The 15,664-nt window shown below is 48.8% G+C and overlaps 1 protein-coding gene across 1 annotated transcript in view; it reads left to right on the plus strand.

Moving 5' to 3' along the window:
* LOC140398802 (coiled-coil domain-containing protein 183-like) overlaps nucleotides 1–14,757 on the plus strand; it is a 168,024-nt gene extending 153,267 nt beyond the window's left edge. Inside the window, exon 14 of the mRNA XM_072487768.1 lies at nucleotides 14,528–14,757. Within this exon, the coding sequence (XP_072343869.1) occupies nucleotides 14,528–14,700 (173 nt within the window). The 3' untranslated portion in view covers nucleotides 14,701–14,757. The remainder of the gene's footprint in view (nucleotides 1–14,527) is intronic.
* The last annotated feature ends 907 nt before the right edge of the window (nucleotides 14,758–15,664 follow it).

Consider the following 15,664-nt stretch of genomic DNA (forward strand, 5'->3'; position numbering starts at 1 on the left):
TCATCAAAAGTTCCGTGTGCTCGTTCCCCGAAACTGGCGGGCAGCCACAGTTTCGGCCCAGCACCAGCAGCGCCCGGTAGAAGTCTTCCAACGTTTCCTCGGGGCTTTGCCTCCTAGTCGCCAGCAGGTGACGAGCGTAGACCTGGTTCACAGGGCAGATATAATGTCCTTCTAGCAGCTCGATCACGGCAGCATAATTCGCCGCCTCCTCGATAAGAGGGTAGATCCCAGGGCTGACCCGTGAGCGTAGGAGATGCATCTTTTGTCCTTCCGTGGGGGTGACGGCGGCCGTGTCGAGGTAGCCCTTAAAGCACGCCAGCCAATGTTTGAAAATAGCAGCAGAGTTGCCCGCGTGGGGGCTGAGCTGAAGGCACTCCGGTTTGATACGGAGATCCATCTTTTCAACTGAAGTTGTAGCAGATTAAATTGATGCGCAATCAGTTACTCTCAAGACAAGGTGAGTCATAACTAATAAGCTTTAATCTGCTAGAACTCTTCCCCAGCAGCTTCGATACAGAAAGTGAAGGCTGCTGGGATGGCATCGGTTCTTATACTCTGCCTCTCTGGGCGGAGCTATGTACATCAGCCAATGGTAGACTCCTGGGTCTAACCAATGGTCATCCACTTCTCAAGTACTGCAATACCTGGTATTACCACAAGAGGAAAGCACCCCAACCCCGCAATGAGCAGATAGTTCAGGCTCCAATGAACCCAGTCACCACCCACCGCACAGCCACATCGGACGACACGGAATTTTTGTACACCACCCCATTAACAGTGACCCAATTACGGGACGCGTGCGAGAAAATCACACCGTTCCTCCCCACCTCAGACCCCCACCACTTCTTTGCCAGAGTAAAGCAGCAGGCGGCCATGTACGGCCTGGACGAGCGTGAGCATGTAAAGCTCACAGTTTCGAGTTTAGACTCTTCGGTCGTAGCAGCCCTTCCTGACCCACAGAATGTAGGAGGAGGCACCCTTGCAGAAATGCATACCGCGGTCCTAGACGCGATCGGGTATAACCGGGGTGACCCCGTAGATGGCCTCAATAAATGCAGGCAAAAGAAAACCGAGCACCCCACAGCGTTTGCTGGAGGCCTGTGGATCCACTTTGCAGCAGTTTTTGAAGACTTAGACCGCGCCCATTTGTCCCCAGACAACATGGCCAAATGGACCCGCACCCTTATCTCCCATGCCACAGAAACAGGACAAAAAGCTTGTGCGAATTATGATCCCTCAGAGGAGGCTCATAATGATAAATGGGTCGTAAAAAGATTGTCCCGTGCCTGGGAGCAGTCTGTACAAAACAAACCCGCAGTTAAAAATCCCGAAGACCAGCAGGCAGAAGCAGACATACAAGCAGTTAAAACACACCAGAACCCCGCATGGGTAAATGAAGGCAAGAACAGCCCCCCACCAAAGTCACAGGAGTGTTACAACTGTGGACAGTTGGGACACTTTGCAAGAGAGTGCAATGCCCCACGAAAGCCACAGAGAGCCCAGCAGACGGGCACTCTAAGTAAGAATAAGACAGAACCCATACATAGTGTGAGCACCCGTTCAGATCAGACGGACCTGACCGGAACGGACCGACGGTGTTCGGGCTCCCCCAGTTGGGTCTGCGACACCCTTTGGGACAGGTCCGGACGACCGGTAGTTGCAGCAAAAAACGGGGACAGCCCATCGAGTTTCTCTGGGACACAGGAGGGTCCCGCACCACAATAAATTCCTCCACCATGTTTCAAAAGGACACGTGGCCCACTACAGCCACCATCACCCTCAGCGGCTTTACAGGCCACTCACAGCAGGGACATATCACAGCCCCTGTACCCATTCAAATCGGCAACATCACCACCAAGCACCCCGTGGTTTTAGTCGACCTGCCCCACACACCAGAGCACATTTTGGGCATCGACTTTATGAATTCCCACAATCTATCCTTTGATCCAGTCAACCAATGTGTCTGGAAAATGGCAAAATCTGCAAGAGCCCCCGCAACGCTCACAATAGGAGAATACGCCAAAAACATTTGCGCAGTAGGCAAATTTTGGTTTAACCCGACAACAATTAGCACGGACAAGCAGGTTAGGGCAGTGTTACAAAAGAACAGGACAGCATTCGCAACCCACAAACACGACTGCGGCCGGATGACTGGCTCCGTACAAATCACAGGACCTGACCCTAGACCCCAAAACAATATGGATTTCCCCAAGAGGCAGAGGGAGAAATCGCAAAAGTAATCAACAGCGTATTAGAGCAGGGCGTACTTAGATCAGTAGCCTCCACTAATAATGCCCCGATTTGGCCAGTGCGAAAGCCCGATGGATCATGGCGACTGACCATCGATTACTGGGAACTCAACAAAATCACCCCCGCAGCAGCCCCCACAATAGCAACAAGTCCCGAGGCCATGCTCAAGCAGGGACTCAATTCCCGATACTTTACGGTTTTGGATATCAGTAATGGATTCTGGTCCATTCCATTGGCAAAGGCGTGCCAGTACAAATTTGCCTTCACCGTTAAAAATCAACAGTACGCGTGGACATGCCTTCCACAAGGATTCCACAACTCCCCCTCCATTTTCCACCGACAGCTGGCAAATGTTTTATCAAACTTTTCTCGCCTCGGATGTCTGGTCCAGTACGTAGATGACCTACTACTGCAGACAGACACCAAGGAAGAGCACATCGAACTTCTGTCCGAACTCCTGGAACTCCTACAAGCAATTGGATGTAAAGTTAACCCCAAAAAGGCCCAGATTTTTGAAAACAGAGTGATATATTTGGGTACAATTATCACGCACGTTAAACGCGAGATCGAGCATAAAAGGATTGACTCGATTGCTAAATTGCCCCTTTACCAGAACGTTTCAGCCCTCCAGTCGTTTTTAGGACTGGTTGGCTACTGCCGAAACCATATCGAGGGTTTCGCCAGCAAGGCAGCACCCCTCTCAGACCTCCTAAAGAAAGGAGCCCCCTGGGAATGGCTTCCACAGCATACGGATGCTGTGGATTCTTTGAAAAGAGCACTCATAGCAGCCCCCGCACTACCCGCTTTCCCCCTACGCTGAAGAGATAGCAAGCACAGACTGCACCCTTTCGGCCGTGCTCCTTCAGGAGCTTACACCTCCAGAGTTTTAGATGCTGGGGAGCAGGAATTTTCAGCCTGTGAAAGGCACCTGCTCGCAGTTTTTTGGGCAATACAGTATTTTTCTTACATTACCGGACTGAACCCCATCACAATTCTCACGGAACACACCCCCACCCAACTTTTCCTGGACGGATGACTCAAGAACGGTACAGTTAGTCAGATAAGAGCAGCCAGATGGACCCTTCTTTTTCAGGGACGGGACATCACTGTTAAAAGGACAAAGACCGCACTTTTTTAGCCAACAACCTACAGTACCCCGGAACCCCCCATGAATGTGAAATTATATCTCCACAACACAACATTTTTATTGCTAAAACACCCCCCAGAAAGATAGGTAGTTCAACCCAGAGCCCCAAGCACACAGACACGTGCAAACCCATTAGGATATATGTGGATGGATCTTCCACAATATTAGAAGGGAAACGCATAACAGGATGCGGCATTTACGTCGAGGATGCGCAGGGACACGCCCCAGAAGAAATAGCAATAAAACTTCCAGGACACTTAGGCGCACAGCCAGCAGAACGTGCGGCCATCGCATACATAGTGGAACACCCAGGTTCCTTCACCAGCCCAGCAGACATATATTCGGACAGCCTCCATGTCTGCAACAGCCTTACGGAATTCCTACCCCTGTGGAAAGCAAGAGGATTTGTTTCCGCAGACGGAAAACCCTTCCCTTCAGCCCCATTGCTCCGTCACATTTTAGAGCGAACACAGAACAGGACTTTTGGGATAGTCAAAGTTCGAAGTCACCATCGTTCCTCCCCCCCCTGGAAATGTAAAAGCCGATGCACTGGCTAAAGCAGGTTACAGGCACGGATATTTTTGGACACCCCCCGAAAGCGCACCAATGAATGCAGTTCAGGTCTCGCAGTCTAATATCGAGGATTTAGTGCAGGCCCAGAAGCAGGACAGCAATCACAAGGAGATTTTAAAAGGAGACTATCCAGCACCCTATGATAGATTTAAAAATGCTCTGACCACACATGACGGTGTGGTGTTAAAAGACACCCTTTATGTGGTTCCTGAACAGGACAGGAATCAGCTCATTTCTTTGTTCCATGATGGTCATGGACATCAGGGAATCGATCCCACCACAGCCCACCTCAGGCAGCTCTGTTGGTGGCCGAGTTTAAAGGACGATGTAACTCACTACGTTGAGAATTGCCTTATCTGTGGACAGAACAACCCGGACAGGTACGCAAAAAAAGCTCAGCTCAGTCACACCCGACCCGTTAATGGCCCCTGGACTAACCTCCAGATTGATTATATTGGACCATTGCCCCCTTGCAGGAATGGTTATAAATATGTACTCGTGGTGATAGATACGTTTACAAAATGGGTGGAAGCATTCCCATCCAGAACGAACACGGCAAAGACCACAGCCAAGATTTAAACCCACCACATCTTTACGAGATGGGGACTCCCCCGCAGCATTGAATCCGACCAAGGTTCCCATTTTACGGGACGTGTCATGAAGAACGTCCTCACGATATTTGGCATTACCCAAAAATTCCACATCGCATACCACCCCCAGTCGAGTGGTATCGTGGAGCGCATGAATCGGACCCTAAAATCCACCCTCAGAAAAATGGTCCAGCAAAACAACACCACTTGGGACTCAGTCCTCCCTTTTGCGCTGATGTTTTTGCGAAATACAGTTTCCGCATCCACAGGTTACACCTCACACACTCTCATGACCGGACGCCCCATGAAAGGCACAGAATTTTTATTAGGCTTAGATTTGACCAGCCCCGAATTGACGGCCCTCACACACGAGAAAGCAGTAGAACAATTAATGGCGAATGTTAAAACGGCTCAGCTAGCAGCCGCAGTGAAATTGGGCATAAGAAAGAAACAGAGCAAGGCCTGTTTCGATAAGACAGTGCATGCGACTGAGTTCAGTGTAGGACAGCAATTCATGCTTTCTGTATACAACCCCAGCACATTCCTGTCACCAAAGTATTCGGGTCCATACTCCATTGCGGACAAAGTAAGCCCTTCTGTCTACAAAATAAAGTACCCCAACGGAAAGACTGCGTGGTTCCATATCAACCAGCTGAAGGCATATGGAACACAGTCTAACCACGCCCACCACGTCATGCTCGACGCAGCAGACCACGCCCCGCCCACAGCCAACGTAACCCAACTATCCCCCAACACGTCCAGCCCAGCCATGGACTTGACCTCGACTCCACCCTCGAAATATACACTCCGCCCCAGAACGCCCACAGACTGCAGCAGCAGCGACGGCGACTGTGACTCGGACACTAGCCACAGCACGCCTCCCTACTATCCCCATGCAACAGGACCGACACCCAGCGATTCTGAGCACGATTCGAGTGATCCCTTCATGATCACTTTCCTAAACAAACCCCACCACCGACCCACAATGACGACCCCGATTCCATCCCCACAGAACTAGACACCACCTTTTGGCACCGAGATAACTCGTACAGACTCGTCCGGAACGACAAGCGCGACCCAAAATCACACCATGCAGTCCTATCAGCCCTGATACACTCGAGAGTTTGGCATCTGGGAGAAGATGACGACCTTGAGTCTGACTCCCAAAATTAGAACCCCTTTGTGACCCTGTTCGCAACCGATAACTGAGGTGTCCAGATGATGTTTTAAAAGGAACTGCTTGGGAGAAAACGTTGTCCTTTCTGATGGAACCTGCAGCATGTTTGATGTTGTTTGTAATTGTACTGTTAAATGTTGTATGTTAGACCGGAATTTTTTTTCCCCACAGCCCCACGCCTTTTCAGCCGAAACCTCTTGAGAACTTGTCCGCAGAGACTTGTTAATGTCCCAGACGCCAGTTCAGCGGAACTCGTCTGAGGACAGATACACAGACTCCCGTTCATAACTGCTCTTCTGGTTCGAAGGAAGAACCAATACGGCAACCCCCCACGATGACTACACTTCTTGCCCGTTCTTGTCGGTTGCTCAGGCAGTGGAGAAACGGCATTGGGACCCGCCCTGCCTGGGAACCCCCCTCTGGTCAGCTACGCTCGGGTAGAGCACACACGGCATTGGTCGCCGTCCTACCTGGGGACTCCATCCAATTCTTACCCGTCGCGGCCCATACGCACCTCATTTCGGCAAGTTTTGTTCAAAAAGTTTTGTTTTGTTTTCAGGTAACCCTTACGTTGCCAACCATATGCTATTTACATCCTCAAACAATTGGTTGGTAAATCGCACAGCCTGCGACACGGCTCGCACTGGTTCAGTATTTGTAAGTGTGTCTTGTCCTGAAATTCGTTTTTTGAAAAACAAATGAGTGAGTCACACATAGTGACCAATTATAAAGGGAGTAATTGGCACTAAAGGACAGACAGGCTATCATACGAGATATTAAACCAAGGTAGTAACAGACACTATGCTTGATCACACAGAACTCCAGAAACTCCAGGACCAGAGAAGAGAAGAGAAAAGAAAAGAGAGAAGAAGAACCATGAGGACATCCTCCGCGTGGCTCATCACCCTAATGGACATTTGGTTGCGCGCGAACGTGAACCCCTTGACCTCAACCCCTCCAACCGTTAATGATTCACTTCCCCACAGTATCCAGAGCCCAGTCACCAGCGACACCACACCATCTTGGTGTGCCAGGTTTATAACCTGGTACTCCCTGTCCTACTTGATAGAATCCTATTGGTATTGGCGATACTCTGCTGCATCGTGCAGACTATTCGTCTGAGAAAATGGAGAAGGAGAGCCTACCGCATTCGCCCCCGGTATATAGGATAAGATCCCCTATTTTCGGATATGACCAGACCCCCGACCCCCGCGATCTATAATAAAGAGCATTCATTTGCGATTTGTTGTAAATAACGAAATGTTCATGAGCAATTGTACAATCCTGAGCTTGACTGCCAAGACAGAAAAATGTGTATAATACTGCTATGATTTGTTTGTATGGTTTAGGAAGTTAGTGTGATGAAATGTTTGAGTGAGTGTAGTTTATTGAGGATAGTTAGAGGTTCCGATTTTCTTCTTTTGTAATGCATGTCCCTGTTTGACATAGATCCCCTCAGAATTGTCAGTTAAAACAGTTTTGCATAGTTATGGTCAGTGTAGAGGCCATAGAAGAGTTCTCGCCGGGTCAGGGAATGAAATACAACACAGTTATGTAATCTTTCACGCTTCGCGTTAGGATCACAAGGAGGGAGTGTAGCCACCTGGGTTGGCCAACTCCCGACGTAAAATGGAGAACAGCAAAGGCTGCAGGGAAATTCAGCCAACAGAGGCAGAAACTAGCAGGTGCAAGTTTACTGTGTATTAAACTCTGCAAAAGCCCAGACAGCATCAATACAAGCAGCCATCTGCATGATAATGTAGCAGCCATCTACATACTAATGAGCGATCCCCGGGAACAATCAAAACATTTGGGATAAACAAGGCCAAGCCAGACTCCTCGGCGCCAGCAGGAGCCAACACAAAAGAGGTTAACGGACACCTCAAGACCGCCCATCGATCAGGGAACCGCTCCAGTATTGGAGAAATCGAACCAAGCGATTGGAACGAAGTCCAATCACCTGGAACCAGGTACAGGGTCCGCCCTGAAAGGCGGGAAGCCCCATGCGACTATAAAGTTAAGCCCCCAAGTTCAAATCGTTCTTCTTGACCGGGTCACTCAGCAGCGCGAACCAACCCTTGACAGTGACCGGTGCAGCTGCCGCCGATATCCAGTAAGTCTTAAGTCAACGCTCGCTACGTGATAGGCGCTCCTAGACACCAGTCCGTACCAACTTCGAATCCCGCAGACTCAGAACCCGAACGAAAGGCCATTTGTTCCCCTGACCTGGTGGGCCAGTCCGAAGCTAAGTATTGGCCTGTTAGTTGTAGAAGTAGCTTAGAAGTAGAATTTATGCATGAGTAGTGATTATTGTGTATAACAAATGTGCTTTGGCTTGAATCTTACTAATCGGTGTGTTGAGTTATTGATCATTACCTGAACTTGAACTTCGTGGCGGTATCATAAAGATACCTGGCGACTTGAGAGCAAAGGTTATAAACAGAGCCAATTGAACCAACCAAAAGTTAGCAACAGTGTGCGTACGAACCGGCTGAGATTGGGGTATTTTGAACTACACCGAGGGATGAATGAAAAATGAAAATGAAATGAAAACCGCTTATTGTCACAAGTAGGCTTCAATGAACTTACTGTGAAAAGCCCCTAGTCGCCACATTCCAGCACCTGTTCGGGAAGGCTGTTACGGGAATTGAACCGTGCTGCTGGCCTGCCTTGGTCTGCTTTCAAAGCCAGCGATTTAGCCCTGTGCTAAACAGATGAGGCAAGGGTGCCCCCTCTCCCCGTTACTGTTTGCTCTGGCCATAGAGCCGTCAGTTGTCAGAGGGCAGGAATTAGAAGGATGGGGGATCTGTTTATAGACGGGAGCTTTCCCAGCTTGAAAGCTTTGGAGGATAAATTTAAATTGCCAGCAGAGAATGGTTTTAGGTATTTGCAGGTGTGAGACTTCCTGAGAAAACAGGTGCCGGCCTTTCCGCTGCCGCCGCCACGGGGGATAGAGGATAGAGTAGTTTCCAGTACCTGGGTGGGAGAGGGGAAGATATCAGATATTTACCAGGAGCTTTTGGAGGCGGAGGAAACTCTGGTGGAGGAGCTTAAGGACAAGTGGGAGGACGAACTAGGAGGAGATATAGAAGCGGGTTTATGGGCGGATGCCCTAAGCAGGGTTAATACCTCCTCATCATGCGGCAGGCTTAGCCTGATACAATTTAAGGTAGTCCACCGGGCACACATGACAGCGGCTAGGATGAGTAAGTTCTTCGGGGTTGAGAATAGGTGTGCGAGGTGCGTGGAAAGCCCAGCAAATCCTGTCCACATGTTTTGGGCATGCCCGAAGCTTGGAGGGTTTTGGCAGGAGTTTGCTAAGGCAATGTCCACGGTGCTAAAAACACGGGTGGTGCCGAGTCCGGAGGTAGCGATCTTTGGAGTGTCAGAAGATCCGTGAGTTCAGGGGGCGAAAGAGGCCGATGTCTTGGCCTTTGCCTCCCTGGTAGCCTGGAGACGGATCTTGTTAATGTGGAGGGACTCAAAGCCCCTGAGCGTAGAGACCTGGGTTAGTGACATGGCTCAGTTTCTCAGTCTCGAGAAAATAAAGTTTGCCTTAAGAGGGTCAATGTTAGGGTTCTCCGGAGGTGGCAGCGACTTTCTTGAGGAAAATTAAAATGTCAGCAGATGCAGTATTCCAAAGTGGGAATGGGGGCGGATTGTTGTTGTATGGTTGAGGTGCGTGAAGATTGGGCTGGGGGGGGAAATGTTTATCATAGATTATCATAGAATTTACAGTGCAGAAGGAGGCCATTCGGCCCATCGAGTCTGCACCAGCTCTTAGATTGAGCACCTACCCAAGGTCAACACTGCCACCCTATTCCCATAACCCCACCCAACACTAAGGGCAATTCTGGACACTAAGGGCAATTTATCATGGCCAATCCACCGAACCTGCACATCTTTGGACTGTGGGAGGAAACCGGAGCACCCGGAGGAAACCCACGCACACACGGGGAGGATGTGCAGACTCCGCACAGACAGTGACCCAAGCCGGAATCGAACCTGGGACCCTGGAACTGTGAAGCAATTGTGCTATCCACAAGGCTACCGTGCTGCCCTTTACCATGTTGATGTCATTGTTTATGTTACGGGTATAAAAATGTTCAAATACCTTAATAAAATATTATTAAAAAAACAAAACATTGTGACTTCTTTTACTTGTGCCTCAGAACAGGTGGTCTGTGCTATTGAGTCTCAATCAAGGAGGCTGAACATTACCTTCTCCTCATTTAAATCTCCAAAATGTTTCACACAACCAGATCACCTAGGTCATCTGACCGAGGTGCTGGCCCAGCTCTCTCTGGTGGAGCTGGTAACCTCACAATCAGAAATATCATAGAATTTACAGTGCAGAAGGAGGCCATTCGGCCCATCGAGTCTGCACCGGCTCTTGGAAAGAGCACTCTACCCAAGGTCAACACCTCCACCCTATCCCCATAACTCAGTAACCCCACCCAACACTAGGGCAATTTTGGACACTAAGGGCAATTTATCATGGCCAATCCACCTAACCTGCACATCTTTGGACTGTGGGAGGAAACCGGAGCACCCGAAGGAAACCCACGCAGACACGGGGAGGATGTGCAGACTCCGCACAGACCGTGACCCAAGCCGGAATCGAACCTGGGACCCTGGAGCTGTGAAGCAATTGTGCTATCCACAATGCTACCGTGCTGCCCCTATCCCTTGAAGACAAATCCCTGGTAACCTTCTAAGTCTAGCACACCTATGGTGATAATCCTGGAGGGGTCAATCACCGTGGTTAAAGCCACAGACCTTTCTGTCATGCCATTTGTTAGGAACCCCAACAGAACCCATTGGCTTCCGCTTCAACTTCCAGCAGTCAGCTTTCATGTGCCCTGCTTTACTTCTTAAAGAATGATTGCTCCTCCCTCTTGACCTAAGCAAGGCTTCCTGCGTTCCCATTTTTACTCTCCATTTCACTGCTCCCCTATTGCCTACCGCATTTTGATTTCCCGGACATCTGGAGATTATTAGGGAAGTGTTTTTCTTGTTTGAAGTGTTTATGCTTGACTGCAATCAGGGCATTGTCCCTCACCTTTCAGACCCCTTGATCATCAGTATGGATCTTGATACTGACTGGGATGATGTTTTTAAATTCCTCTGAATGGAATTGCCTCTCATGGGTTTTCATAAGAGGATCAAACCTTAAAAGATCTCATCCAGCAATCAAAGTGATGTATTTAATTCACTCAAATTCAGTGTAGGTTTGGGCAGGCTTTATCTGAGTATCTGAGCGCTTGATAATTACAAGGTAGCGAGGAAGGATCTAAAGAGAGAGCTAAGACGAGCAAGGAGGGGACATGAGAAGTATTTGGCAGGTAGGATCAAGGAAAACCCAAAAGCTTTCTATAGGTATGTTAGGAATAAAAGAATGACTAGGGTAAGAGTCGGGCCAGTCAAGGACAGGGATGGGAATTGTGTGTGGAGTCTGAAGAGATAGGCGAGATACTAAATGAATATTTTTCATCAGTATTCACTCAGGAAAAAGATAATGTTGTGGAGGAGAATGCTGAGACCCAGGCTATTAGAATAGATGGCATTGAGGTACGTAGGGAAGAGGTGTTGGCAATTCTGGACAGGCTGAAAATAGATAAGTCCCCGGGGCCTGATGGGATTTATCCTTGGATTCTCTGGGAAGCCAGGGAAGAGATTGCTGGGCCTTTGGCTTTGATTTTTATGTCATCATTGGCTACAGGAATAGTGCCAGAGGACTGGAGGATAGCAAATGTGGTCCCTTTGTTCAAAAAGGGGAGTAGAGACAACCCCGGCAACTATAGACCGGTGAGCCTCACGTCTGTTGTGGGTAAAGTCTTGGAGGGGATTATAAGAGACAAGATTTATAATCATCTAGATAGGAATAATATGATTAGGGATAGTCAGCATGGCTTTGTGAAGGGTAGGTCATGCCTCACAAACCTTATTGAGTTCTTTGAGAAGGTGACTGAACAGGTAGATGAGGGTAGAGCAGTTGATGTGGTGTATATGGATTTCAGTAAAGCGTTTGATAAGGTTCCCCACGGTAGGCTATTGCAGAAAATACGGAGGCTGGGGATTGAGGGTGATTTAGAGATGTGGATCAGAAATTGGCTAGCTGAAAGAAGACAGAGGGTGGTGGTTGATGGGAAATGTTCAGAATGGAGTTCAGTTACAAGTGGCGTACCACAAGGATCTGTTCTGGGGCCGTTGCTGTTTGTCATTTTTATCAATGACCTAGAGGAGGGCGCAGAAGGGTGTAGCAGGTTACAGAGGGGCATAGGTAAGCTGCAGAGCTGGGCTGAGAGGTGGCAAATGGAGTTTAATGTAGAGAATTGTGAGGTGATTCACTTTGGAAGGAATAACAGGAATGCGGAATATTTGGCTAATGGAAAAGTTCTTGGCAGTGTGGATGAGCAGAGGGATCTAGGTGTCCATGTACATAGATCCCTGAAAGTTGCCACCCAGGTTGATAGGGTTGTGAAGAAGGCCTATGGAGTGTTGGCCTTTATTAGTAGAGGGATTGAGTTCCGGAGTCAGGAGGTCATGTTGTAGCTGTACAAAACTCTGGTACGGCCGCATTTGGAGTATTGCGTACAGTTCTGGTCACTGCATTATAGGAAGGACGTGGAAGCTTTGGAGCGGGTGAAGAGGAGATTTACCAGGATGTCGCCTGGTATGGAGGCAAAATCTTATGAGGAAAGGCTGATGGACTTGAGGTTGTTTTCGTTAGAGAGAAGAAGGTTAAGAGGAGACTTAATAGAGGCATACAAAATGATCAGGGGGTTAGATAGGGTGGACAGTGAGAGACTTCTCCCGCGGATGGAAATGGCTAGCACGAGGGGACGTAGCCTTAAACTGAGGGGTAATAGATATAGGACAGAGGTCAGAGGTAGGTTCTTTACGCAAAGAGTAGTGAGGCCGTGGAATGCCCTACCTGCAACAGTAGTGAACTCGCCAACATTGAGGGCATTTAAAAGTTTATTGGATAAGCATATGGATGATAATGGCATAGTGTAGGTTAGATGGCTTTTGTTTTTTGACTTCCCATGTCGGTGCAACATCGTGGGCCGAAGGGTCTTTACTGCGCTGTATCGTTCTATGTTCTATATTGCTCAATTTGTGATGGTATGTCTCAGGTACTAACCAGTTTTTAATCTAGCAATTTTAATCTGTTCACAATTTAATTAACTCTTCGCTGATGACATGGGAGTAAGTTTCACAGGCTCCTCCAACTAAATTGACTTGTAAAAAGAGGGTCCAAAGCTCTTTTGGCTATTTTAACTTATTAGCAATTTTATCATCGAAATCATAGAAAACTGAGGAGACAGAAGGAGGCCATTCAGCCCATTGTGTTTGTGCCGGTTGACAAAGAGACCCCCAGCCTAAACACCTTTTAAAAAAATAAATTGAGTGTACCCAATTCATTTTTTCCAATTAAGGGGCAATTTAGCGTGGCCAATCCACCTACCCTGCACATCTTTGGGTTGTGGGGGAGAAACCCACGCAAACACGGGGAGAATGTGCAAACTCCACATGGACAGTGACCCAGAGCCGGGATTGAACCTGGGACCTCGGCGCCGTGAGGCTGCAGGGCTAACCCACTGCACCACCGTGCTGCCCTAAAGAGTGGGGGTGTCAATTACAAGGGGTCACGATTTCAAGGTGAGAGGGGGAAAGTTTAAGGGAGATGTGCGTGAAAAGTTTTTTAACGCAGAGGGTGGTAGGTGCCTGGAACGCTTTGCCAGCGGAGGTGGTAGAGGCGGGCACAATAGCATCATTTAAGATGCATCTAGACAGATATATGAACGGGCGGGGAACAGAGGGAAGTAGATCCTTGGAAAATAGAAGACAGGTTTAGATAAAGGATCTGGATCGGCGCAGGCTGGGAGAGCCGAAGGGCCTGTTCCTGTGCTGTAATTTTCTTTGTTCTTTGTAAACACCTTCCTGACATTGCCCAGATTGTGGAGGAGCAGGAAATTAACAGCACATATCAGTTGCTGCCTACCTTATTTTTAAAAAATAAATTCAGAGTACCTAATTCTTTTTTCCAATTAAGGGACAATTTAGTGTGGCCAATTCACCTACCCTGCACATATTTTTGGGTTGTGGGGGTGAAATCCATGCAGACACGGGAGAATGTGCACACGGACAGTGACCCGGGGCTCGGATTGAACCTGGGACCTCAGTGCGTGAGGCAGCAGTGCTAAACACTGCGCCACCGTGCTATCCCGTGCTGCCTGATTTAAACTGGAACGATGGTGAACGCTGACCGCCTCAGTTATTTTCATCACAAAATCCGGGCCCTTGTGTCTCGGCCCGGGACTGAGCGCTCGCTCGATGGATGTTCCTGACCATTCTGTGAGCAGACTGGAATGTTATCCCGTTCTCCTCCTTGAAGTGCTGGGTGGTCTGCCACACAGATGAACCAACGCGGTTGTGAATGGTACAACGCAGTTTTATTTCAGACGACTATTTACATTGGTGAACTGTTCACTGAGGTTCGATCATGACCTTTGATTCTGTGGACCTATTCCTAATTCTGTCTTGTGGTGGCACTCAGCACATGGTGGATGTCTGAGTGGCCTGCGATGAGCTCTGTGCCCTGAGCCGTCTCCTGCTCCAGTGCCCAGGAAGTGTTGCGTTCGCTGTTTTATACTGTGTATGCTCTTGCCTGTGATTGGCTGTCGTGCTGTGTGTTGATTGGTGCGTTGATCTGTCCATCAGTATGTATGTACGTATGTGCTATGATGTGTGCCAGAATATCATGCCACTCCTCTTCTCTTCCAGATGATTTAGATTATCTAGCAGCAGGAACGGATGGCATTCTCACAAGAGCAGAAATCAAAAGGCGGAGTGAGCTTCTGGTGCAAGATAAAACCAGAATAGTGAGGAGAGTAAAGAAGAAGGGCAGGAAACGATATGTCAGCAGGAAGAAGATTGTTTGTGATATGGGGGCCTGAGACGAGCTCAGTCTCCATCACTGAAATAAACAGCGGCTTCTTTACTGCCAGAAACAATGCTTATTTTTTGTTACAAATTACTGCGAATGCTGGAAATCTAATATCAAGACAGAAAATATTAGAAATACTCAGCGGGTCAGGCAGCACCTGTGGAGAGAGTACAGAGCTATTGTTCCCAATTGACGGCCTTTTATCGGCGGAGGATAAGGTTAGGGGTGTAATAGGTGTTAATTCAGGCAGGAGAGGAGGAGGGGGAAGACCGAACAGAGGTCAGAGTTCGAGTAACCAAGGACAGAAAGGTCAATGATAGGCCGGAAAGCAGAAGAGGTTAAACAACAAAAAGGATGATGTCGGGGGGGATAGCCTATCAGGGGAAAACAGCAGCAGCCAGAGCAGTGGCACCACGGCTGGCTCTGATGTTCAGAAGGGAGGGTCAAAGCGCAGAAGAGTAATAGTAATAGGGGACTCTATAGTCGGGCACAGATAGGCGCTTCTGTGGACGTGAAAGAGACTCCAGGATGGTATGTTGCCTCCCTGGTGCCAGGGTCCAGGATGTCTCCGAACGGGTAGAGGGAATCCTCAAGGGGGAGGGCAAACAGGCAGAGGTCGTTGTACATATTGGTACTAACGACATAGGCAGGAAGGGGCATGAGGTCCTGCAGCAGGAGTTCAGGGAGCTAGGCAGAAAGTTAAAAGACAGGACCTCGAGGGTTGTAATCTCGGGATTACTCCCTGTGCCACGTGCCAGTGAGGCTAGAAATAGGAAGATAGAGCAGATAAACACGTGGCTAAACAGCTGGTGTAGGAGGGAGGGTTTCCATTATCTGGACCACTGGGAGCTCTTCCGGGGCAGGTGTGACCTGTGTAAGAAGGACGGGTTGCGTCTAAACCGGAGAGGCATAAATATCCTGGCCGCGAGGTTTGCTAGTGTCACACGGGAGTATGGCAGGGGGGTGGGCACGGG

This window comes from Scyliorhinus torazame, chromosome 22, assembly GCF_047496885.1.
Source record: "Scyliorhinus torazame isolate Kashiwa2021f chromosome 22, sScyTor2.1, whole genome shotgun sequence".
Taxonomy (NCBI): Eukaryota; Metazoa; Chordata; class Chondrichthyes; order Carcharhiniformes; family Scyliorhinidae; genus Scyliorhinus; species Scyliorhinus torazame.